Raw genomic sequence first — 24,505 nt, 5'->3', positions numbered from 1 at the left:
TGATGTCCTTGAGCAGCCAGCCAGCCACCTGACCTCAACCTGATCGAATATCACTGGCAAGACCTCAAGATTGCTGTCCACTTCCCCTCTTCCAACTAACCCGGCACAGCTCAAACAATTGAGCAATGAGAAATGGGCAAAATTTGTTCTATCACATTGTGCAAAGCTCATCGAAACTTATCCAAAAAGACTGCTGGATGTGATAGCTGTGGAAGGTGGTTCAAAGGGGCATGAATGCTTTTGATCTGCTGACATTTATGTATTTGAATTTTTCATTTTTCTTGGGCTGTGCTGTGAACAAATGGATGGGGCTGAATACTTTTACAAGGCACTCACTGTAGGTGTGCAGAAGGTGACTTTGACAGGGAATGATGAGGTGGCAAAGTGAGAAAGGGAGCTCTTCTAGGTAGCGGGGGGCACATGGAATCACAGGGGGACAGTGACTGAGTTGGTGTGGGTATCAGTTATGAAGTGCAAGTGTGTTGGGGGGGCCAAGGAGCCCACTACCCCCCCACCCCATTAAAGAGTCACTGTTTGACCTTGAAGAATCACGTTCTAGGGTCGCCTAAACAAAGTTTGCAGAGAACAGGGAGCCACATGCATGGCAGTTTTCTGTTTCAGAGAGTGAAAGGGGAGGGTTGCAACGAGAAGGGAATGCATTAGTAAAAACGTAAAGGTACGTTGTACAAAATGAAATATTATTATCAACCCAACTTCAAACTTTCTCTTGAGCAATGCATTCACAAATAACTTGCCACTATCACCGGTTTAACACTCCAAATAGCCGCGTTTTTACCACAGTGATGAAGCTGCAGCCTGGTGGCTAAAGCCCGGGGAACTGGAGGAGTGTCTGTGTGTGTTAGTGGGAGGAACCGGGTTTGTTTAGCTGTTGCTGGTTTGGTTTGGTTTTGTTTCTGGCTGTGCTCTGTTCTGTTTTGTTGTGTTCTGTGTTCTGGTCGACGTGCTGTGTTGGTGCAGGAATATGTGGTGACATTGGCAGGTCAATGGCCCCCCCCCCCCCGAACAGCACGTCCTCGTGTGCGTCGGTTCGATGTGGATCTGAATCTGTTTGTATCTTCAGAAAGCGGCGTTGAACATCTGCGATGCAGAGAGCACTACTGTCATTCTCATTTCGGAACCTGTGGGATGGGAGTTGGGATGATAAATGAGAGGGGTGGAGGGAACAGCTTACACAGATATCTGTTCAGAATCGAGTGTATTATCACTGGCATATGTCTGAAATTAGCTTTTGCAACAGCAGTACAATGCAGTACATAACAATAAAACACAATTGACAAGGCATAGTGAGGTGGTGTACATGGGTTCATTGTCTAATCTGAAATCTGATGGTGGAGGTGGCGGGGGGAGAAGCTGGTTGAATGTGTCTTCAGGCTTGTGTAACTTCTCCTTGATGCTGACAATGAGAAGAGGACATGGCCTTTCCTGTTCATGAGAACAGTTCAGGCTGAGTACTGTCACAAGAGTTGTGAAGAGTGTACAATGCAGGTCACTGCCAGTGGAAAAATCAAAGTGGCCTCTTTCTATTTAGTTTGGATGTAATAATGAGACAGACTTCTGGTCTGACGAAAGGAAAGTGTCCATTGGAAGGTGATCCTATTGCATGCTACGTTAAAGAGTCCCAGTACGGACTTCCCTATTTTACAGTAATTGCCAGATTTTGTCAGTTCCTAATGTTTGAACTACCACAGGACATTTTATATTCCTCAGTGAAGTCTGCACCTGCTTTATCTGTCTGAAATGGCCAAGCACGTATCAGATGAAGGCCACGTAGAGAGAGAGAACACAAAAGGGTTCCCTTTTTAAACGGCAAAAGTGGAAAGACTTCAAAGGATTTGTGAGTCACTATCCATTTACAGAAAGGAATTAATGCCAGCGACTTAAAATAGAAAGGCTTCCAAAGAAAATCTCTTCCTTTCTCCAACTCTGTTTTCACTTACTATGCTCAATATCAGCTTTAATATTGGTATTGCATGTTTACATACAAACTTGAGGATCCAATACGGTTCCATTCTGTAAACACAAGAAATCAAAGTTCAATTTAAACTTTATCATCAGAGTACATACATGTCACCACATACATGCCCTGCTTTTCCTACAGATGCTGGCAATCCAGAGCAATGCACGTACAACGCTGGAGGAACACAGCCCGTCAGGCAGTTTCAGGCTGTGACTTTTCCTATGGGGAGACACTTCATTGCCCTCCATAGATGCTGCATCTGCCTGTATTACTGGTCTGGGATTTCTCCTTTTGGAAGTGCTCCCCCTTCTTAAATTCCTCACTCTGGCCTCTTACCTGTTATCCTCACCTGTCTACCACCCATTTACAGCCTCTCCTCCTCCTCCTTTTTCCCTTTCTCCCATGCTCCACTCTCCTCTCCTATCATATACCTCCTTCTCCAGCCCTTTACCTGTCCCACCTATCACCCCCCCAGCTTATTTGTCTAGGTGCTCACAGACCTGTAGCCAGACAATTCAAGTTAACCCAGTGCACCTACAAGTTCTCTTCTGCTGGGGGCCTACGTGCATGAAAGGGATCCAAAGATGCAGAGCCTGACCCGTTGGGTTCTGTGTGTGTTGCTCTGGATTTCCAGCATCTGCAGGATCTCTTGTGTTTATTTTTTTAAAAAATGAATTCACCATTTGTCAAATTACTGAGGACATATCAGAAACAAAATGACCAAAGTGCATTTTCTCAGGGAGTGCTTAAAGATTTCTCTGATAATTTAAAAAAAATGGAAATTAGATAAAATGGCCCTGTTTTTGAAAGGGCCACTGGGAAGAAATCCAGCCAGCAGAGACAGACCAAATCTGATATGGCACACAGAGTTACCCGCTCAGCCGGGAGATCAACCAGACTCCAGCGAGGCAGTGTTAGAATTTCAGGTCTCCAGGAAAGCAGGGACTGGACATCATGGTGGCGTCAGAATCTACACAGTGTTGTTCAGGAAAGCAGGGACCAACTGGCTGTACACATTGCATGGATACCCTAATCCTTGGCAAGCAACGATATGGAGTCAGGGCTGGTCCAGGCCATTTTATATCTTTCTGAAATCCTTGATAAAATATCCACCATGTGAAGGAAGTTTCAGAATGATGACACTATTTACTAAAAACAATCAAGCTACAGGGTGGTGTTAGAAAATTTTCATAACTGAGAAAAATCAGGATGCTTCATGTTCCAGTTTCCCTTGCTTGCTTGCAACCAAGGGTCAAAAGATGATCATATTTAATTAACTAACTAGTTGACTCATATTGAAGGCTCAGTGAGTTGCTATGTTTACTATTGCCTCCATCTTGTTAGTTTTTTTTAATAGTCAGGTTTCTACTACTTTCATACTTTTATTGTCTCGTAGTTTGGCATGGACTAGATGGGCCAAAGGGCCTGTTTCTGTGCTGTAGTGATCTATTGATCTATGAATCTGCAGTTTTTAAATAAACTAATGATATTTTCTGCCAGTATTATTGTGGAAGTGACTCAGCCCAGTTAAAAGTTATCTTCAGCTAACCTGTTAACAATACCGCCTCAAACTAAAATTAAAATTATTAAAATACATATGTCACCATATACATTTTCCAGCAGGCATTTACTGGACAAGAAAGAAATACAACATCATAAGACATAGGAGCTGAATTAGGAAATTTGGCCCGTCAACTCTGGTCCGCCTTTCCATTATGACTCATTCACATTCCCTCTCAACCCCATTATCCTGCTTTCTCCGCATAATAATTGACACCCTAACTAAACAAGAACCTTGACAGCCACTGTCTGTGGCAACGAATTCCACAGATTCACCATCTTCTGGCGAAAGAAATTAATCCTCTATTCTGATACTGTACCCTCTGGACTTTGACTCTACCATTACAGGAGACATCCTTTCCACAACCACTCTATGTAACCCTTTCGATATTTGATAGGTTTCAATGAGATCCCTCCTCGTTCTTCTAAACTCCAACAAGTACAGGGCCAGAAACTCAAATGCTCCTCAACGTTACATTCCCAGAATCCCTCTCGTAAATCTCCTCTGGACCCTCTCCAATGCCAGCACAGCTTTTCTTAGATAAGGACCCAAAACTGCTCAGAATACTGACAAATACCTTATAAAGCCTCAGCTTTACATCCTTGCTTTTATATTCTAGGCCCCACAAATGAATGCTAACATTGCATTTACCTTTCTTACCACTGACTCAACCTGCAACTTACCTTAACCTCCAACTGCTGCTCCCTTTCCCCATTCTCCGAATCTGCCTGAGTCCTTCTGCAGACTCCCTACTTGATCAACAGTACCTGCCTCTCCACCTCTCTTTGTATCAACAAATCCATTATCCAAATTGTTGGCCTATAATGTGAAAAGAAGGAGTCCCAATTCTGACCCCCACTTGCTACCGGCAGACAACCAGAAAAGCCACCCTTTATTCCCACTCTTTGCCTCCCGCTGATCAGCCAATGTTCTACCTATGCTAGTATCTTTCCTGCAATACCACGGGCTCTTAACCTGCTGAGCAGCCTTGTGTGTGGCACCTTGTCAAAGGCCTTCTGAAAATCCAAATAAACAACATCACTGATTCAATGTCCATTCGGGAATCTGTTGGTGGAGGGGAAGAAGCTGTTCCTGAATCATTGGAGGTACAGGAGCCTGAAGACACACACTAGCAATCTAGCAATCAGAAGAGATCATATCCTGGGTGATCAGGGGACCTTTTGAAGGCTAGTTCCCATAGTAGAGCTGACTGAGTTCACTACTTTCCAAAAATAATCAGTTTTTGATTATGTGGAACTATCGGCTTGCTAGTCATCTGGATACTGAGTCCATTGAGACAATTGTAGAAAGTGAAATGTCGCTTCCTTGTGTTTTAGGAGAACTAGTTCCCCTAATGACTGGCATACTCACTACAGTTGGCCACTAGATTATTATGCATAGTTCAATAAGTCAGGCTTAGTATAGTTTGTGCTGTTGCTGGTATTAAATACAAGCATTCATAGGTTAAAAAGGAAGTATCCTTATGTTTAACCTGATGTGGGCAACTGTCAAATAAATAATATGTTACCAAGTAACACGCTTGGAAGAAAAATGCAAGTTGGAAGCAGTACTTTGATCTGGTCACGGTTGGTTATATCATGATGTGCTGTAGGCCTGATGCCAAACGTCTGGTGTGGGCAAAGATCAGTGGTCAAAAGAGGCCTGCAAATATCTGCTCTTTGGTTCTCGAACCGTAATGTGTGCATTTTACAAATAATTTATATTTCCCTCCCTGCTGCATTTCACATTTATCCAGGTGTTGGTCACCTGTTGTTGGCCTTGTATGTTCTGAAATTTGTTTTGTGGCAGCAGTACAGTACAATATACAATGAAGAATATAACCATATATACAATAAAGAATATCACCATATAGGCCAATGGTTTGCTGACCTTCCTTCTCCCATAACTTTCCATTTTTCTGTCATCCAGGTGCCGATCTAAGAGTTTCTTAATGCCCTAATGTCTCTGTCTCTACCAGCACCACCCCTGGCAGAGCGATCTACCTACCCATTAGTCTCTTTAAAAAAACTTGCCACTCATATCCTCCCTATGTAGAAAGAATGGGAGCCTCAGGACTCACACCACCAGGTTCAAGAACAGTTAGGACCCCTCAACCATCAGGCTCGTGAATAACCACACTCAACTTCATTAGCCCCATCATTGAAACGTTCCTGCAACCAGTCGCATTGCACACTGTGTTGTCTTCTGCACGCTGGTTGCAACAGTCTGCAATCTCCCTACAAATTTGTTCCTCTAAATCCCTCGGTCTGTTGAGTAGCCTCGTTAACATGATCATACCTTTCTTATGTCAAGCTGTCCTCTAGCAGATACTTCACTTTAATCAGATATTGTCCTCAAACAAGACAAAAGTAGAGACTGCATTGTATTTTAAAAGGAACACGTAGGCACATGCATTATAAAAAATGTCAGTATACAGGCTTTTCTGCCCTGTACTGTAACCAAATTAAATTGGAAAAGATTGTGGGGAGCGGGCTGAAGATAGAACAATGAAATGCAGCATGCAAGTATGCCCATCAGGTGTTATCCCACCTGATCTAACTTTGCTATTCCAAATTGGTAACAAGTGGATTATTTTAGTGTATGGGATTGACGCAATGTGGACTCAGAATAAGTTTTTATGGGGGAGGGGTTGAAATTTAATCTGTAGTCACTGTAGGCATAATTAAGCCAACACATTTGATAGCATTCCTGTGAACCACCTTAGTTCCTACTTGAATACAAGTAGACATTGTTTTATCTTCAGGGCTAGTGGAATGAAGAGATACCGAATGATTGGCAGTCTACCACAGTCACTAAATAATTCACCAGATAGCCAATTATCCTTGAAACATTTCCAAGACTTCACAGGAACAAGGAGGAGTTGAGAAACAACTCTAAGCCAACCAACATTTAGAGGGTTAGGGAATTCACTTGTAGAAGACACGATCTATATATATTTTTATTTAGATATGCTGCACAGAACAGACCTGCCTGGGGCCGCTGGGGTCTTTCTTTCATTATGCAGGCTGCTTTACTGAGGCAGTGAGAAGTATATTCAGACTGTAGAGGGAGGCTGAACTGTGCCCATGACACGCTGCAGTTTCTGCAGGTCACGGGCAGAGCACAAACTATGATGCAGCCACATAGCTGTGTGTCTCTGGAGTTCACGTGGTGCTGCCCTCCAGTGTTCACACGGTGAAAGGACAAGCTGGAGCACGACAGCTCATGGACTTGGGTTATATAATTATTTTTTTCCTCCTTGTGACTTTTTCTAAAATTGTAATCATATGCGTTATTTGTGCTATGTGCAGTGCGCTGGGTGCTGGTGGTTGTTGGTAAGGTGTTGATTGATTGAGATACAGTGTGGAACAACCCCTTCTAGCCATGCACCCAGTGACCCCCCTCCCCCCCAGTTAACCCTGGGTCATTTACAATGCTAACCCGTACATCTTGGACTGTGGGAGGAAACCAAAGCAGCCAGAGAAAACCCACACATTCCACGAGGGAGGGGGGCATACAAACTCCTTCTAGAGGACGACGGAATGGCTGTGGAGCCATGTACCTTGGCCCCAGAGGAACACTACTTTGTCTGGTTATTTTCAGCCCTCTGAGATGATACACTCCTACAGAAGAACCCTACACCACCGAGTGCAGCTTCAGTGCGTCCTCCTGCAGCCTGGCATGTGCCGGTTGGCACCCCTCCACGTGCTGGCAGACCAACAGGTTTCGGGCAAATCAAAGGAGGTCTCTCACTGAGTCAGTGATCCACCAGCAGTGTAGCGTCATTGATATCTGAGAAGATAGTGGGCTAAGCTGATACCCTGCAGTTGCGATGCATGATCAATTATATAGCCTTCAGTGATCCAGATCAGAACCAGTTTTCGTATGAACTGGAAATTGATGCATTGCAAAGGGATGTTTTTGGACAATCCACCGCTGCCTTTCTGAGAGGCCGGTCTCTGATTATGCATATCATCAGAGACCTGAGTGAACTACTGCAGATGTACCGTCTGGTATGGAGGCACCAATGGACAGGATTGAAATAAGCTGCAGAGGGTTGTAAACTCAGCCAGCTCCATCATAGGCACCAGCCTCCCCCAGCGTCGAGGACATCTTCAACAGGCGATGCCTCAGAAAGACGACATCAGTCAATGAGGACCCCCATCACCCAGGACATGCCTTCTTCTCATCGCTCCCATCAACGGGAAGGCGCAGGAGCCTGAAGGTACACAGAACAGCTTCTACCCCTTCATCATCAGATTCCTGAATGGATAATGGAGCCATAAACAGCACCTCATTATCTACCTATTTAATATTGCATATTTTAGTTCATATTATGTATTGCAAAGTACTGTCTCCGCAAAGCAATACATTTCACAACATATGTCAGTGATAATAAAGCTGTCTCTGACTGATCTGTGGGGCCGGTATCCTAAATTCTCCAGAAAGGGATGAGTGTGTATCTTCAATAAGCTGGCAGGGCTCGTGTGCGACTTCAGCAAGTGACAGGAGCAGACTGCAGAAGGTGAATAAGTCAGGATGACAGCAGAGGACAAAGCTGATAACCAGCTTTCAAATTCTAATCTGGTTTTTAAGCAAGGGGGAAACGTATGCCAGCTGAAGATATGCCAGAGAAACAGGTAAGCGCATCATAGAATACTGGGTTCCTATCTTCAACACAGTGAAGTGGTATACAGTGCTTCCAGCATAAAGCACACTACATGTTTGTGGCCAAATAGGACACAGATATAGATGTTTACAAAAGGTAGTATTGGTATTGACCCAACCATATACAAATTCAAAGAAAAGCACAGGGCCTTTCAGGTCATTATTGGCTGTTCATAAATACTCCATCGCCCACGAACACCAACTCACTGCTTTCCTCCCTTTTTGCATTTATTTAGTTTTTTTAAAAATATCTGCTTTTGTGACTTATGGTAATATTTTTATGTGTTCTGCAGGAATCTGTTCTGGAACCCCGTCTTTGTGATTTTTGTAAATGACCTGAACGAGGGAGTAGAGGGCTGGGTTAGTAAGTTTGCTGATGACACAAAAGTTGGAGGTGTTGTGGATAATCTGGAGGGTTGTCAGAGGTTACAGCAGGACATCAATAGGACACAGAAGTGGAAGATGGAGTTCAACCCAGATAAGTGTGAAGTGATTCATTTCAGTAGGTCAAGTTTGAAGACAGAATATAATATTAGTGGTAAGACTCTTGGCAGTATGGAGGATCGGAGAGATCTTGGGCCCATGTCCGTGGGCCACTCAAAGCTGCTGTGCAGGTTGATGATATTGTTAAGAAAGCGTATGGTGTGGTGGCCTTCTTCAACCGTGGGATTGAGTTCAAGACCCGTGAGGTAATGTTACAGCTGTATAAGACAGTGTTCAGACCCCACTTGGAGAGAAGTGTTCAGTTCTAGTCACCTCATAACAGGAAGAATGTGGGTACTGTAGAATGAGTGCAGAGGAGATTTACAAGGACGTTGCCTGGATTGGGGAGCATGCCTTGTGAGAATAGCTTGAGTGAACTCAGCCTTTTCTCCTTGGAGCGATGGAGGATGAGAGGTGACCTGATAGAGGTGTATAAGATGATGAGAGGCATTGATCGTGTGGATAGCCAGAGGCTTTTTCCCAGGGCCGAAATGGCTAACTCGGGCATAGTTTTAGGGTGTATGGAAGCAGGTACAAGGGGGATGTCTGGTGTATGTTTTCCACACAGAGAGTGGTGGCTGTGTGGAAGGCACTGCCAGTGACAGTGATAGAAGTGGATACAATAGGGTCCTTTAAGAGACTCTTAGATAGGTACATGGAGCTTAGAAAAATAGATGGCTATGCAGTAGAGTAATTCTAGGCAGTCTGTAGAATAGGTTACATGGTCGGCACATTGTGGGCCCACCATTTCTATGTTCTGTGTGTTTCACTGTACTGCTACTGCAAAACAACCTCACAATTTCACAACAGTAATAGATCACAAACAGCCCAGGGGAATGCACGCAAAGCAAATGTGGAGAAAGAACTCGTTTGTTTTACCACAGCACTAATGAACCAATTAGAGCAGAGATGAGGAGGAATTTCTTTAGCCAGAGGGTGGTGAATCTGTGGAATTTGTAGCCACAGTTGGCTGTGGAGGTCAGGCAGTTGGGTATACTTAAGGAAGAGGTTGATAGATTCTTGATTAATCAAAGCATCAAAGTTCATAGGGGAAATAGGCCATGATGGAATGGAAATGCAACCCCGATGGGCTGAATGGTCTTATTCTGCTCCTACCTCAAATGTGGGCCAAAAGGTCTGTTCTGTGGTGTGGTGTTCTCTGTTCTATGTTCACTCTCAGAGTTAATCTGTCACCAATTTAAAAAAAAATAGAACAAAAGGGTGTGGGAACAAGTTATCTGCAGATCTCAGTGGGAAAGAAAATGTGTCTCTTTGGCTCACTGCTCTCAAACAGGGCCGGAATGTGCCATTTGATACCACCTTTGTGTGGCGGGAAGGCTGAATAATAGTGCAATATGCCCTCAGCATTTCATCTGAAGTACTGACAGCCAACTCTGTGGGTGAAAGGTTTACAGGCTAAAACCCAACTTGTATAAAAGTTGCTTCTGAAAGGTTTTAGATTTTACAGTTGTTAAAACAAAGAACGTTACAGCACAGTACATGCCCATCGGTGCCCAATATTACACCAACCCTTTTGCCAATCTAACTCCTCCCTTCTAGGCAGCCCTCCATTTTTCTATCATCTATGTTTCTATTTAAGAGTTTTAGCTTGGATAAAACAGGCAGCTAAAAGCTGTTTGCACAGTTATTGTTAGGTTGAGCCGTAGAATTTCCTCTTCTCTTTGTTCTCACAACGCCTCTTCCTCTCCTCAGCTCTTGTAACAGTGTGATAGGTGAAAGGTTACGGTGAAAATGCAGGCAGCTGGCATTGAGTGCCAATAAATCACCCATGATGGAATGGCAGCTGGGACATGATGGGCCAAATGGCCTAGTCGCTTCCTGTGTCTTACGATCTAAAAAGATCGTATGCCTCATTCTTAACTTTAGAAGAACGTTTGTACCACAAAAGCGACCAAGTCATTAGGTATTCTTCACTGAAGATAACAATGCCATTGGAGCAAAATGGCTAGAGCAGTCACCATAAATTTTTAAATTTTTATTTAGAGCTGTCCTCAATTCCTTTATAGGTTGTTTGCCTGCAATATGAACTGTATTGTTATTTAGAGATACAGACAGTAACAGATCCTTGTAGCCCATCGAGCCTTCACCATGTGACCAACTAACTTGCTAACCAGTATGTGATAATGTGGGGGAAGACCAGGGAGAGTGACAGTGACATCATTCAACAAGTAATTCAAAACTTCTGCAAAACCATAATTGAATCTTTCCAGCTCCTGATGCTGGTTAGAAGACCTGGTGGCAGGAACAATTTTGATCAGTAATAGGTGTCTTGTTAGTTCCTTACCCTTTTTCCCTGCTGAGTTCCCACCGTTCCCCCACACAACAGTAAGCTGCTGTATAACTGTGAGGCAGGCACCATAGCAACTCACCAAATTCACACAGGCTGAGTTGATTTCACTCCGGTCTTTTGAACAAAACTGCACCATTTAGCTATTGAAGGCTGCGTAAAGAAGCAAAGCTTAGATTACACAACACCTAATCATATCTCTTACAAATTCCTTAAGATATTCCATGCCCAATTAATTACTCTGAAGGGATTGGGCACTTGGATAATTCTCTTCAAACCCAGCCAGTTCTGTTGGAACTGTTGTTGAGCTTTTCTAGTGAGCATTAATTACTTTCCTTTCAAAGTCTCTGTCCTTTCCTGAGGGATTTTTAATATCAGTGCCTAAAGTAGGCACAGAATCAGCAAGCACTGCTGTCTCCACCTGATCATGAAGGACGCCACTCACCCAGCTCATGAACTTTGTCCCAGCCCCATCAGGGAGGAGGCCACACAGCACCCATGCCAGTCTGATCAACACCCCTTATCCATTATTGCACCCACCACCACACCAGCCCCGCAGCATTCATTGTTTGTCCCCCTACGGACTCCCACGTTACCCTGACACTCCACACCGACAGTCACTGTCCCATTGTATTTTCATGTGCCCTGCTTCTACCGAGACGAGTTCCTCCTGCCACGTTATCAGTTATGTGCAGATACTCCTGTACCTAGTGTCACTTAATGTACAATCAGTATATATGTATAACATACATACAATCAGTATATGTGTATAAACTAATCTTACATACATACAGCTCCCCGGTTGCTTGTTCATTCTGTTTTGTAGGCTTGCTTTAATATTTATATTTATTGTTTCTCTGCTGAGGGTGGTTTTATGCTGCATCAGGTCGGTGAATCATTTTGTTCTCTTTTAACTCTTGTACTGAAGAGTGACAAATAATTGGAACCTTGGGCAGACCTGAGAAGCCTGCCCCCGATTAATGACTTTATACTGGCCAGTAATGCAAGTTCCTCTTGCTTTTTCTGTGTGTTACTCTTAATCTGATAACGTTCCTTTGCATCACAGAAAGTTGTCCAAACATTCCCACAGTACGTATTCCTACTGCAGAACCTCTCCAGCTTTGTAAACTATTTACTGTGGCCTTGGTTTGAAGCATTCTACCTATCTCTATCAATTCCTCCCGTCACTATACTGCACTGTAAAGACTTCAAATCACTTTTTATGATGCTGTTTACACTGTTGATACATGCTGGGATTTATGTATTTGTGCATATTTTATTCTACACCCACATCTGTACGTTCACCTCTAACTTTATTTTTGCTGTTGTTCTTTATTCTAAAATATAATTTTATATGTGTTTTTAAGTGTCTGTATGTTTACTTGCTATTTGTGCCATGTGTTGTGTGACTGCTGGTACTGTGTGCTGTGTGTGACTGTTGGTGTGTGCTGTGTGTGACTGTTGGTACTGTGTGCTGTGTGTGACTGTTGGTACTGTGTGCTGTGTGTGACTGTTGGTGTGTGCTCTGTGTGACTGTTGGTGTGTGCTGTGTGTGACTGTTGGTACTGTGTGCTGTGTGTGACTGTTGGTGTGTGCTGTGTGTGACTGTTGGTACTGTGTGCTGTGTGTGACTGTTGGTACTGTGTGCTGTGTGTGACTGTTGGTGTGTGCTGTGTGTGACTGTTGGTACTGTGTGCTGTGTGTGACTGTTGGTGTGTGCTGTGTGTGACTGTTGGTACTGTGTGCTGTGTGTGACTGTTGGTACTGTGTTTTGCACCTTGGCCCCAGAGGAACATTGTTTCGCTATGCTGTATTCATGGGTGTTCGTGTGTATGGTTGAATGAACATTATTCTTTATAATTGTTGAAACGTGTTTTTTGTTGCATGCTGCGCTCTGAGCAACACAACACAGTAAATTCCTAACACATCTAAATGTATATGGCGAATAAAGTTGATCCTTAATCCCTGATCTGTATTCTAACTGTTAATGACTTCATGTAAAAAATTCCAATCGTCTTCGGTAACCAGAGGTTAGATATGAGAGCTCCAAAAATTTCTTTGGTTATGGTGCCTGCACCTCCCTCGTTTTCATAGGCAACTTCATGAGGCCCAAATGCGCCACAGAAGTCTACTACCCAGACCATCCGGGCACCTTCCTCGCTAACTCGTCACCTCCTGGCTGTTGCACGGGTCACAACAATTGCACATGTGCTCAGACGCAGAGTCACACACATGCGCACACACATGCACACACACACGCACGCGCGCGCACACACAGAGCGCCATTATCCATGTTAGTTTTGGATTATGAAGTCGTCTGGGCCTTCAATGTCATGAGGATTATTGAAGCTGTATTTAGCATTTCCACCTCTCTCATGGAAATTGCTTCAACTATTGTTAAGGATGTGGATTTTAAATGATCCAAGCTTCCTGAGAGATAAAAATGAAAGTAGTTTAGAGCTAATTATTTTGGTAGTTCTGCTAATTAGGCCTTTTTTATGATTGATTGGTTTTATCTGAAGTAACGAAATGTGCCTGTCACCTCTAATACACCCAACATGTGAGACTTTGCCACATTAACTTCCCAATTGAACGGCAAAACTCTGCTCAGTACCGTACAGATGGAGTGTAGCAACTTGCAATGGACTGGCCTACGGGCACGCAAAATAGTTAGGGAATGCATGATAAATCAATTTGGTATTTCCTGCCAGACCTTGTCAATTGCCAAGGAGTGGACATTTTTCCCACTGGTACAGTAATTATTTACCAAGCTGGGCAGTGGGCCAATTCAACAAGAATAAATTGGGTCAATGTCATCTGGGCTTTACTATCTTGACTGTACTGGGGAGGGGGGGGAGGCAAAAATTACAGCATTTCTCAGGAATTTTCCACTAACGAAGTTCGGATGTGGTAGCAGGGTGGTGGGGAAGCAGCACACTGAGCTCTCTTTGTTCATAGGCTGGGGCCCCCGCTTACATTCCTGAGAGTAGTGCTCGCTGCGTTCTGTTTTTGCACTCTCAAACAGAGCAGATTTCTCCGCTGTTTGTTTTCATAATGAAGCTTCAGTTGCTTTGCAGTATCAAGCATTTTAGCTGGTTCATCCCACTGATTTTTCTAGTCGGACCATTCGTTTTGAATTTAGGAATTACTCTCACGGGGAAAGTAAACCTTACGGATAACTGACGAGCATGTCCCTCAAGTTCTCATGTTTTGTTAGTGTTTGACCAGTTACACGGAGAATTCTCCTGTAAGTGTCAGAGGGGCAGGGTGATAGGCAGCTCCAGCTGAGAACATGCAGGCCGACCATCAAAGGGCTTTTACCCACACAGGGAGAATGTAAACACTGGCGCCGTGCCACGAACCCTTGTGCATTCAACACTATTTTACTGCTTTTAATTAGAAAAGCCAAGGATGGTAAAACTACATTTATTTTTTTATCATTCTTTGGAGCAGGCCGTTGTGGGGGTGGTGTAGACTCGGGGACCTCTGGCAGCAGAGCAACCTACAATCTAATGGTTTCTCAGTAGTGTTAAATGTCTGCTACACTGTGGCTGCCTGAATCTAGCTAACTGGGACAACTTTCTCACCAGAGAAGAATGTGGAGAATGTGTCATTTAATCAGAGCTATCTTCAGCTCTTTAATCTGCTATTTATTGGCAGCCAGCATGATTGTTCTTATCTGTTGGTCCTTCAGCCTGCTTCACTGCCCTCAAACATGGGAACTTAACTGAGTGAAAGAACCTGTTACTACAAAGCAACATTTGCACGTTGATATCATGTTACTTAACCTGGTCTCACACCATCACTGAGCGGACAGAAATTTGTGGAAAAGTGACGTCTGTAAATACTTCATTTTCTGTAGATTTTTGTCAGTTACCATAGGAATTTCAGTAAATTGGCAGAATGTTATTCATTAAAGGATTTAACTCCTGATCACTGAGTTCTGATGAAGGGTATTGGCTTGAAACGGCATCTACTTATTAGCCTACATAGATGCTGCCTGACCTGCTGAGTTCCTCACAAACAAGAGAAAATCTGCAGATGCTGGAAATCCAAGCAACGCACACCAAATGCTAGAGGAACTCAGCAGGCCAGGCAGCATCTATGGAAAATAGTACAGTCAACGTTTTGGGCTGAGATGTAGACTGTACTCCTTTCTATAGATGTTGCCTGGTCTGCTGAGTTCCTCCAGCATTTTGCATGTGTTATTCTGAATTTCCAGCATCTGCAGAATCTCTTGCCGTAATAAGTCGTGGCAAAATACTTATTCTGTTTCAATTTACATTCCTTGATCAGTGTAGTTTCTGCCCACTGAGTCAAAACTTGAACAAAAACACTGGATTTCAAAAAGCAAATGTGTCAAATTGTGTCCAGCGCAATTGAGCAGGGCACCTCAAAGACTCCCTGCCTGCCTGTCCCATAAGGTACTAGTTGATTATGTGCCATGTAGTATGATGTAGGTGAATCATGGTCTTTAACCACGATTGTTATTGGCAATTTTTTCTACAGAAGTGTCTTGCCCTTGCTTCTGGACAGCGCCTTTACAGACAGGTGACCCCCAGTAATTATCAATACTGTTCCGAGATTGTCTCCCTGGCACCTGCGATCGCAGAAGCAGGGCTTGTGATATGCACCAGCTACTCATACGAACATCCAGCACCTGCTCACGTGGCTTCATGTGGCCCTGATTGGGAGGCTAAGTAGGTGCTAGAACTTTGGGAATGACATCTTGACATCTTGACCCCTTTCCCCTTTTGGGGAGAATTTACTGTGTTCTCAGACTGCCTGAGACCCCATAGAAATAGAGGATCACGAGGGACAAGGAAAATCTAAAACCTCAGTCTTAGAAGGTCTAAGATTTTATAAAAGAAGATTTTTTAAAATAAATGTACTATTCCCTGTCTGGGTGTATGTATCAGAGCTCGGTATGACAAATGTTCGGCCTGTGACTGAAGAAAAGCTGTGGACATCATGGAAATCAGCATCTCCTCCATGGACTCTGTCAATACTTCTCGCTGCCTCAGAAAAGCAGCCAGCATTCTTCCACCCCAGACACGCCCATCAAGCAGAAAATATGAAAGCATTTCCCACCAGGCTCAACAACAGCTTCTACCCCACTGTTGTAAGAATATTAATTAGCTCCCTAGCACATTAAAATGGACACTTGACCTCACAATCAACCTCAATATGATCTTGCAGCTTTTTCTTACCTACACTGCATTTTTTCTTCTGTTTTCTGATACTGGTTTACCTTGGACTACCTCGATATACTGTGCAATGAACAGTATGTAAGAAAAGTTTTTCGCTGTCTCAGTACACGTGACCCTAACCCAATCCCAATTCCAGTCTAATATGCTCAGCTGGAAAATTCCTCCCACACCAAAATCTGTTCTGAGGAAATCTGGGAAGAAAAATTAAAACGAACTCATTGTCTTCATCCATCAGATTTTAACTAGGTACAAACGAGAGGTGAGGTGCCTGTGAACATTCTGTGCTAAGTTTGTTACCACCTTGTTGAGATCACAAATCAATAACTCAACTCCAGTAACGCTCACTAGGCTGACAGCTACTCCAAGTAGACTGAGCTGGTTTGAGTCACTTTATTTCCCATGAAAAAATAAGTATCAACTTGTAGGATGAATTGGTATGGGCTTTAAATGTAATTAATTTGTTGCTTTGATTTTCCCAGGCTGCTGTCTACGCTCTGGCAGCCGGAAGATCACATGTTTTTATGGGGTCGATTACTTTCAATAGTCACACAATTGTTTTAGATACCGAAAGCATTTTCTCAGGGTTTCAAATATCAATGTTTGACACCTTTTGGCAAAGTAACGTAGCAGGGTGCTAATTTTGCAGGGGAGAAAATCATGGGCTCAGTGTTTTGTTATCCTTGGATCTGTGAAATGTTAATTGTCCATCCCAGCAGAGATTGAGAGAGTATAAGATACAAGAGCAATCAGCCCATCGAGTCTGCTCTGCCATTCCTCCATGACTGATTTACTGTCCCTCCGAGTCCAAAAGATGCTTGTGTTCTGCAGACATTTTGAAAAGGAGGGTTTGGAAATGTTTCCTTGGTCCAGCAGAGGAAACAGTGAATAGCTAAGAAACCCCACCTTACCTTAAATCAGGTTCCAAACCTAGGATGCACGGGCCCTTTGGTTAATGATGGTGGCTCATAGCATAATCAGGGTTGGGAGCCCCTGCCTTAAATGCTATGACAGTGTACAGGTAGCCACAGGCCAGCTGGACTGAGGTCAGGCTCTTTTCATGCAAGGATTCACATCCAGGGTCAGTATAGAAGGGCCAATGATTCTCTACCTGTCCGTTCAAAGCTTGGGGAATGTAGCACGGCATCAGTCTGTTGGCTTGGAATTGGAATTGGTTTATTTGTCCATTTTATTGTACCACGGTCTATTGAATCGTCTGATAATGGTGGTACAAAAAGCTGTCCTTGGGTCTGCTGATATGTGCTTTAGGGTGCTTGACAGACATTAAATTACTTTAGTGTTTGGATTCGTTTTGGACTCAACTGTAGCATTCCAGTGTCATCTTCCATGTTCTTCACCTAATATTATTATACTTCCGAATGCTCTAGTCTCACATCCAAGCTGCATTTGTTCCCACAAACTTTAGTGACAAGGAATCTCTTTTGGTAATATCATGTAAGTGATTGCCAGCCAGGTTGACTAGGTATACCTGCTCTGGCTTGCTTCATTGTCCATCTGAGGGACGGACCCAGAGCATTGACATGGGCTCTTTTGACAAAGTCACTGGAGTGCTCAGGCTCAGGGGACACAAGGACATCACCTCAGCTACCACCAACACCAAACACAGCACTTGGGCTTGTGATGAGAAATCAAGTGAAAATCGATTTAGCTCAGCCTTCGCTCTCCCACAAGAAGGCAATAAGTAATGAACAAACTAGCACTGGCTTGTTGTAACTACCTGTTAACCTTTCAAAGACCTTCATTCAGTGTCTATTGTCATCTTCTTTTCCAGGTAGAACTAGAAACTGTTGTTTTTATTGGGTACATCCGGGGTAACAACCCCACGGGCTGTCTGTGCCATGAGGTGTGTTTGTCTCATGTCACTGGCATCTCAATGTTTCCTCATAACATCTCATTATTTCACCACTTCAGTGGAAAGGCAGCTTCTGCTACTGCCAAATCCATGTACCACTGCTCAATAACTTGTCTGCTTCCCACAACCATTCCTTCATCTACCCACTGGGAACACAGGTCCATAATTCCTTGGAAGTGGAATCACAAGTGGAAAGAGTCGTAAACTGAGCTTTTAGCACATTGCCCTTCATAAATCAAAGCACTGAGTTAGGGTATTACGTGGAAGTTGTACAAGACATTAGTGAAACCTAACTCGTATATTATGTGCCATTCTGGTCACCTACCCACAGAAAAGATGTAAATAAGTTTGAAAGAGTGCAGAGAAATTTTTACAAGGATGTTGTCAGAATTTGCAGACAAGCTAGAAGGGGATAGGTGAGACCAGATGAGAAGGAAGTTAGATGGGTGGGGGCGGGGATGAAGTGAGAAGCTGGTACGTGGAAAGGGCTGGAGAAACTGATTAGCAAGGTAAAGTAAATAAAGTAAAGTTAGATAGGTGAGGACTTCATTCCCTGGAACGTAGAAGATTGAGGGTTGATTTGATAAAGGTATACAAGATTATGAGGGGTGTAGATAAGGTAAATGCAAGCAGGCCTTTTCCACTGAGGTTGAGTAAGGCTACAACTAGAGGTCATGAGTTAAGGGTAAAACTCAGAGGGTCATGAGAGTGTGGAACGAGATGCCAGCACAATTGATAATGACTCAAGTTTGATTTCAATGTTTAAGAGAAGTTGGGATAGGTACTTGGACGGGAGGGGTGCAGAAAGCAGGTGCTGGTCGATGGGAGACGAATAGTTCAGTGTGGACTATATGGGCCAAAGGTCATATTTCTTTCCTGTAGTGTTCTATAGCTCTGACCATCGAGATTTATCAAGCACATTTGCTTCAAATCAAATTTGACTTGACGCAAACGACGCATTTCACACTTAATGCATTTAACATTTTGATGTGCATGTTGCAAATAAAACTGACCTCTTAATACTCAGAATTTTGAGAACCTCCACCTGCACCATCTCTCAGTCCACCCATCTTCCTGCGCTTGATCCCGTTTCCCACACTCTCTCAAGCATGGGTCTGGGAGGGTTAGCACCTTTTCTCAGCTCTCAAAAGCCCTCAAATGATTTGTGCCGAGGCCATTGTTTCCCTGTGAATCTTCATATTTGTTGTCCTTTCCTCGTGGATTTGTCATACCTGTCTGCAGGCTTTCTGAGGTGATTTTTGCGTTTATTAATGCTGACTGTATTGAGAGAGATACAAGAAAAAGTTTGCTTTGCATACTGTCCATACAGATCGGATCATTACACAGTGCATTGGGGTAGGACAATGCAGTGCACGTAAGCAATGAAGTGCAAGATTGTGAGTCCATCTTATTGCCTTGTCACAGTGTCCATGAGCCTGGTGGTGTGTGCTTTCAAACTTCTGTGTCTACTGCCCAATGGGAGGGGGAAGAAGAGAGAAGGAACAATTGACTAACAAGCACAATTATTTCGATAAACGTAGGAGCCGAAGTGAAATGTTTATCGGATCTGGGAGCAGCTAACCTTTGCCTTAATAAAAGAACCAGCAGAATTTGAATGATACAAGGGGTTAATATATTGAATAAAAGCAGATCTAAGTAACATAACTAACTGGTAAAACTGAAATTGATCTGTGTGAGACTGTGGGCAAATGAAGCCATCTTATTCAATTCATGGAAATGCCTTGGGGCATTAAAACACAGTCTGTTTAACCAGAAAACTTGTGGGTTCAGCATTTACCAGAGTCCTCTCCTTTTCGTTTCTGCCTGCCCAGGATGGTGAGAGTTGTCACTTTGTCACTTTGCTGCAATGTTACATATAATGCTGCCCTGTTTGTTTACTTACCTTGCCGATCGTCTTCTCCAGCCCTTTTCACTTCATCACCCATCTACCTTCCTTCTCACCTTGTCTCATCTATTCCCTTCCCTCTTGCCCGTTTCTTATTCTGGCATCTTCTCCCTTCCTTTCCAGTTCTGTTGAAGGGTCTTGACCTGAAACTCAATTCAGCTGCTGCCTGATCTGCTGAATCCCAGCACAATGTGTCTGTCTTTCTCTGGATTTCCAGCATTTTGTGTGTGTTGCTTAGGGAAAAAGTGCAGTTTTTGCACAATAAGAAACTGATAATTCTAACTTTTGTATTAATTTTGTAACCTTGATCAATGAGTTCTATAAACACAATCTGTGGAGTTGGAAAACGCCTGAGACAATTGCTGAAATAGAACACTATCCTAATTGATTTTGAGAGGACCAGAATATGTAAGGGAGGACGTATGCTCAAGCTTTTTCAGGCATTGGTCAGACCACACTTCCAGACCTCCAACTTACTGTCACATCCCAAAGATGCACTTGGGGTACTGTGAGCAGTTTTGGGCCCCTTATCCAAGAAAAGATGCGTTGGCATTGGAGAGGGTCCAGAGGAGGTTCACCAGAATGATCCTGGGAATGAAGGAGTTAATGTATCAGACCATTTAGTGGCTCTGTACTCACTGGAGTTTAGAAGAATGTGGGGATGAGGAGAGGATATTTCCTATAGTGGAAGTCTAGGACCAGAGGGCACAGCCTCAGAATAGAAGGACGCCCACTTAGAACAGAGGTGAGGTGGAATTCATTGCCACAGGCCAAGTCATGGGATGTATTTAAAGATTTTGGTTAGTCAGGGTGTCAAATGTTGCAGGGAGAAGGCAGGAGAATGGGGTTGAGAGGGATAATAAATCAGCCATGGTGAAATGGTGGAGCAGACTCGATGGGCGGGTGTGGTGTGTAAGGGAAACACTACAACTGCAAGTAGTCTCTGGAACTATTTGTTGCTGAGGTATCAATGAAGTAGCATTGTGAAAATCATATAGCATATCATTTGTTACGTGCACTAATGGAAATGTTTTGAATGTGCAGGTTGTCACTTTGTGGTACCGAGCACCGGAAGTCTTGCTCCAGTCTAGTTATGCAACGCCAGTTGACCTGTGGAGTGTTGGCTGTATATTTGCAGAGATGTTCCGTCGACGGTAAGTGTCATGCACCTTGTATCTATTCTAGGCACAAGAACAAAGTCAGATATGATCTATGCACTTGGCCTTTCATTTTCAGGAAGAGACGGAGGTTCTAGTTCACCCTCCATCACTGAAGCCAAACATTTAGTATACTATCATCCGGCTTCTGAAAGTGGGCCTTTGGTGAATTTCTACCCTTCCTTAGCTAACCCTCATTAGCTCTTAGGCTAGAGATTAGATTTAGATTTATTTTTATATATAGTGGGTGTGTTGCTTTGAATTGGATTGTATAATTGTTATTCTCTTAGCAACTTAGCTTCTATGCCTGCTTGTATTTTATATAACTACCTTTATACCTGTAGCTGTGTAGTCTGTTTCCTAGTGGCCACAGTATGTATATGCAGTTGTAACAGTGTCTCCCCTAGTGGTGACAGTGTGAATATGCAGTTGTTCACTGTGCCCCTAGTGGTGACAGTATGTATATGCAGTTGTTACAGTGTGTACATCCAACATGTCAGTCCATGGCCTTCTCTACTTCTGCGATGAGGCCACACTTAGGTTCAAGGAGCAACACTTTATGTTACATCTCGTTGGCCTTGAACCTGATAGCATGAACATAGATTTCTAGAACTTCCAGTAATTGCCCCCCCTCCACCATTCCCATTCCCATTTCCCTCTCTCACTTTATCTCCTTACCTGCTTCTTGCTTCCCTCCCCCCACCTTCTTGCTCTAACATCTCATTTTTTCCCCCAGACCTGATGAAGGGTCCTAGCCCGAAATGTCAACTGTTTACTCTTTTCCATAGATACAGCCCGGCCTGCTGAGTTCCTCCAGCAGTTTATGTGTTGCTTGTATATGCAGTTGTTCAGTGTCTCCCCTAGTGGTCACAGTGTGTATCTGCAGTTGTTCAGTGTCTCTCCTAGTGGTCACAGTGTGTATCTGCAGTTGTTCAGTGTCTCCCCTAGTGGTCACAGTGTGTATCTGCAGTTGTTCAGTCTCTCCCCTAGTGGTGACAGTGTGAATATGCAGCTGTTCACTGTGCCCCTAGTGGTGACGGTATGTATATGCAGTGGTTCAGTGTGTCCCCTAGTGGTGATGGTATGTATCTGCAGTTGCTTATTTAGTTGCAATGAAGGGGCTTTCTTTCCTCCACCAGCAGCGCTGCCCTCACCTGTATCTCTTCCATTTCCTGCACGTCTGCCCTCACCCCATCCTTCTGCCACCCCACCAGGGATAAGGTTCCTTTGTCCTCCATGTCCAGCACATAACTCTCCATAACTTACACCGTCTCTACAGGGTCCCACCTCCAAGCACATCTTTCCCTCTTTCCCACTTTCCATTTCCTATGCAACTCCCTTCTCTATTCATCCCTCCCCACTGATACCCCTCCTTGCAAGTGAAATAAATGCCACACCTCCTCCCTCACTACTATTCAAGGCCCCACACAATCCCTCAAGGTGAGGCGACACTTCACCGGTGTGTCCGTTGGGACCATTCTCTATATCCGATGCTCCCAGTGTGGCCTCTTGTATATCGGTGAGACCCGACATAGATTGGGAGACTGCTTCGCCAGGCACCTATGCTGCTTCTGCCAGAAGAGCGGGATGTCCCAGAGGCTCCCCATTTCAATTCTACTTCCCATTCCCATTCCCATTCCGACATGTCAATTCATGGCCTCCTCTACTGCCATGATGAGGCCACACTCAGGTTGGAGAAACAACACCTTATATTCTGTCTGGGTAGCCATTCCCCTTTCCCGTTTCCCTCTCACCTCATCTGCTTACCTGCCCTTCGCCTCCATCTGGTGCTTCTCCCTCTTCCTTCCCTTTTTTCCATGTTCTTGTACCTTCTCCTATCAGATACACCAATCACTCCTCACCTCTCCCAACCTCCTTACCCTGACTTCTCATTTTTTTTCCAGTCCTGATGAAGAGTCTTGGTCCAAAGCGTCCCCTGTTTTTTCTGTTCCATAGATGCTGCCTGGCCTCCTCCAGTATTTTTTGTTTGTTGCATGTATCTGCATTTGTGCAGTGTGTCCCCTAGTGGTGAGAGTATGAACATGCAGATGTTCAGTGTGTCCCCCTAGTGGTGACAGTGTGTATCTGCAGTTGTTCAGTTTGTCCTCCTAGTGGTGACGGTGTGTATATGCAGTTGTTCAGTGTGTCCCCTAGTGGTCACAGTGTGTATATGCAGTTGTTCAGTGTGTCCCCTGGTGGTCACAGTGTGTATATGCAGTTGTTCAGTGTGTCCCCTGGTGGTGACGGTGTGTATATGCAGTTGTTCAGTGTGTCCCCTAGTGGTCACAGTGTGTATATGCAGTTGTTCAGTGTGTCCCCTGGTGGTCACAGTGTGTATATGCAGTTGTTCAGTGTGTCCCCTGGTGGTGACGGTGTGTATATGCAGTTGTTCAGTGTGTCCCCTAGTGGTCACAGTGTGTATATGCAGTTGTTCAGTGTCTCCCCTAGTGGCGACGGTATGTATATGTAATTGTTAAGTGTCTCCCCTAGTGGTCACAGTGTGTATCTGCAGTTGTTCAGTGTCTCCCCTAGTGGTGACGGTGTGTATATGCAGTTGTTCAGTGTGTCCCCTAGTGGTCACAGTGTGTATATGCAGTTGTTCAGTGTCTCCCCTAGTGGCAACGGTATGTATATGTAATTGTTAAGTGTCTCCCCTAGTGGTCACAGTGTGTATCTGCAGTTGTTCAGTGTCTCCCCTAGTGGTGACGGTGTGTATATGCAGTTGTTCAGTGTGGCCTCTAGTGGTGACAATTGTGACTCTCTGGTATCACATTTGTTGAATGGGGTCTGTCAGATTGGTTAACCCTTATATATAAATTTGAATGGAATGTTTCTTAGGAGGTATAAGAAGGGCAGAACATGTTGCTCACCATCTTCTTTAGTCTTTTTCCAGTTCTTAGCCACTAAATTTTGCCGCTCTATGTTTTCAATTCTTTTTTTTTATCAGCACTCAATAAAATAACCATGAAACAGCAAGCTTTATGCCTCTGTCTTGACTTTTAAAAGAATCTTGGATTAAAACATCAGATTCCAACAGTTGGTTGTTAACACAAACACATTCCACTGTATGTTTCACTGTGCATGTGATAAATAAACTTGAATTTTATTAATCACATGTACATTGAAAGATACGCTGTAATGTGTCATTTGTGTTAACAGCCAAAGCAGTCCAAGAATGCATTGGGGGCAGCCCACAAGATCGACAGGGTGAAGTTTTCCCCAGGTTTCCATGTGCAAATTGTTATGCTGCATCAGATCCAGAATAACAATTATTTTGTTTTGCTTTACAGTCGTGTACTGAAGCTGTGCCTCTTGTAGACCTGACCCGCAGCAACAATGACATTGAAATGATTTGAGTCTCCCA

General features: G+C 43.8%; 1 protein-coding gene across 6 annotated transcripts in view; it reads left to right on the top strand.

Annotated features, from left to right (window-relative positions):
* cdk6 (cyclin dependent kinase 6) overlaps window positions 1–24,505 on the top strand; it is a 99,228-nt gene that overhangs the window by 54,113 nt on the left and 20,610 nt on the right. For all 6 annotated transcript variants that reach the window (XM_063069440.1, XM_063069438.1, XM_063069436.1 and 3 more), the window contains exon 5: window positions 21,029–21,138. In XM_063069440.1, coding sequence (XP_062925510.1) covers window positions 21,029–21,138 — 110 coding nt within the window. The remainder of the gene's footprint in view (window positions 1–21,028; window positions 21,139–24,505) is intronic.

The sequence above is a fragment of the Mobula hypostoma genome, chromosome 17, assembly GCF_963921235.1.
Source record: "Mobula hypostoma chromosome 17, sMobHyp1.1, whole genome shotgun sequence".
In the NCBI taxonomy this organism is placed as follows: domain Eukaryota; kingdom Metazoa; phylum Chordata; class Chondrichthyes; order Myliobatiformes; family Myliobatidae; genus Mobula; species Mobula hypostoma.
This window is presented reverse-complemented; position numbering and strand designations above follow the sequence as displayed.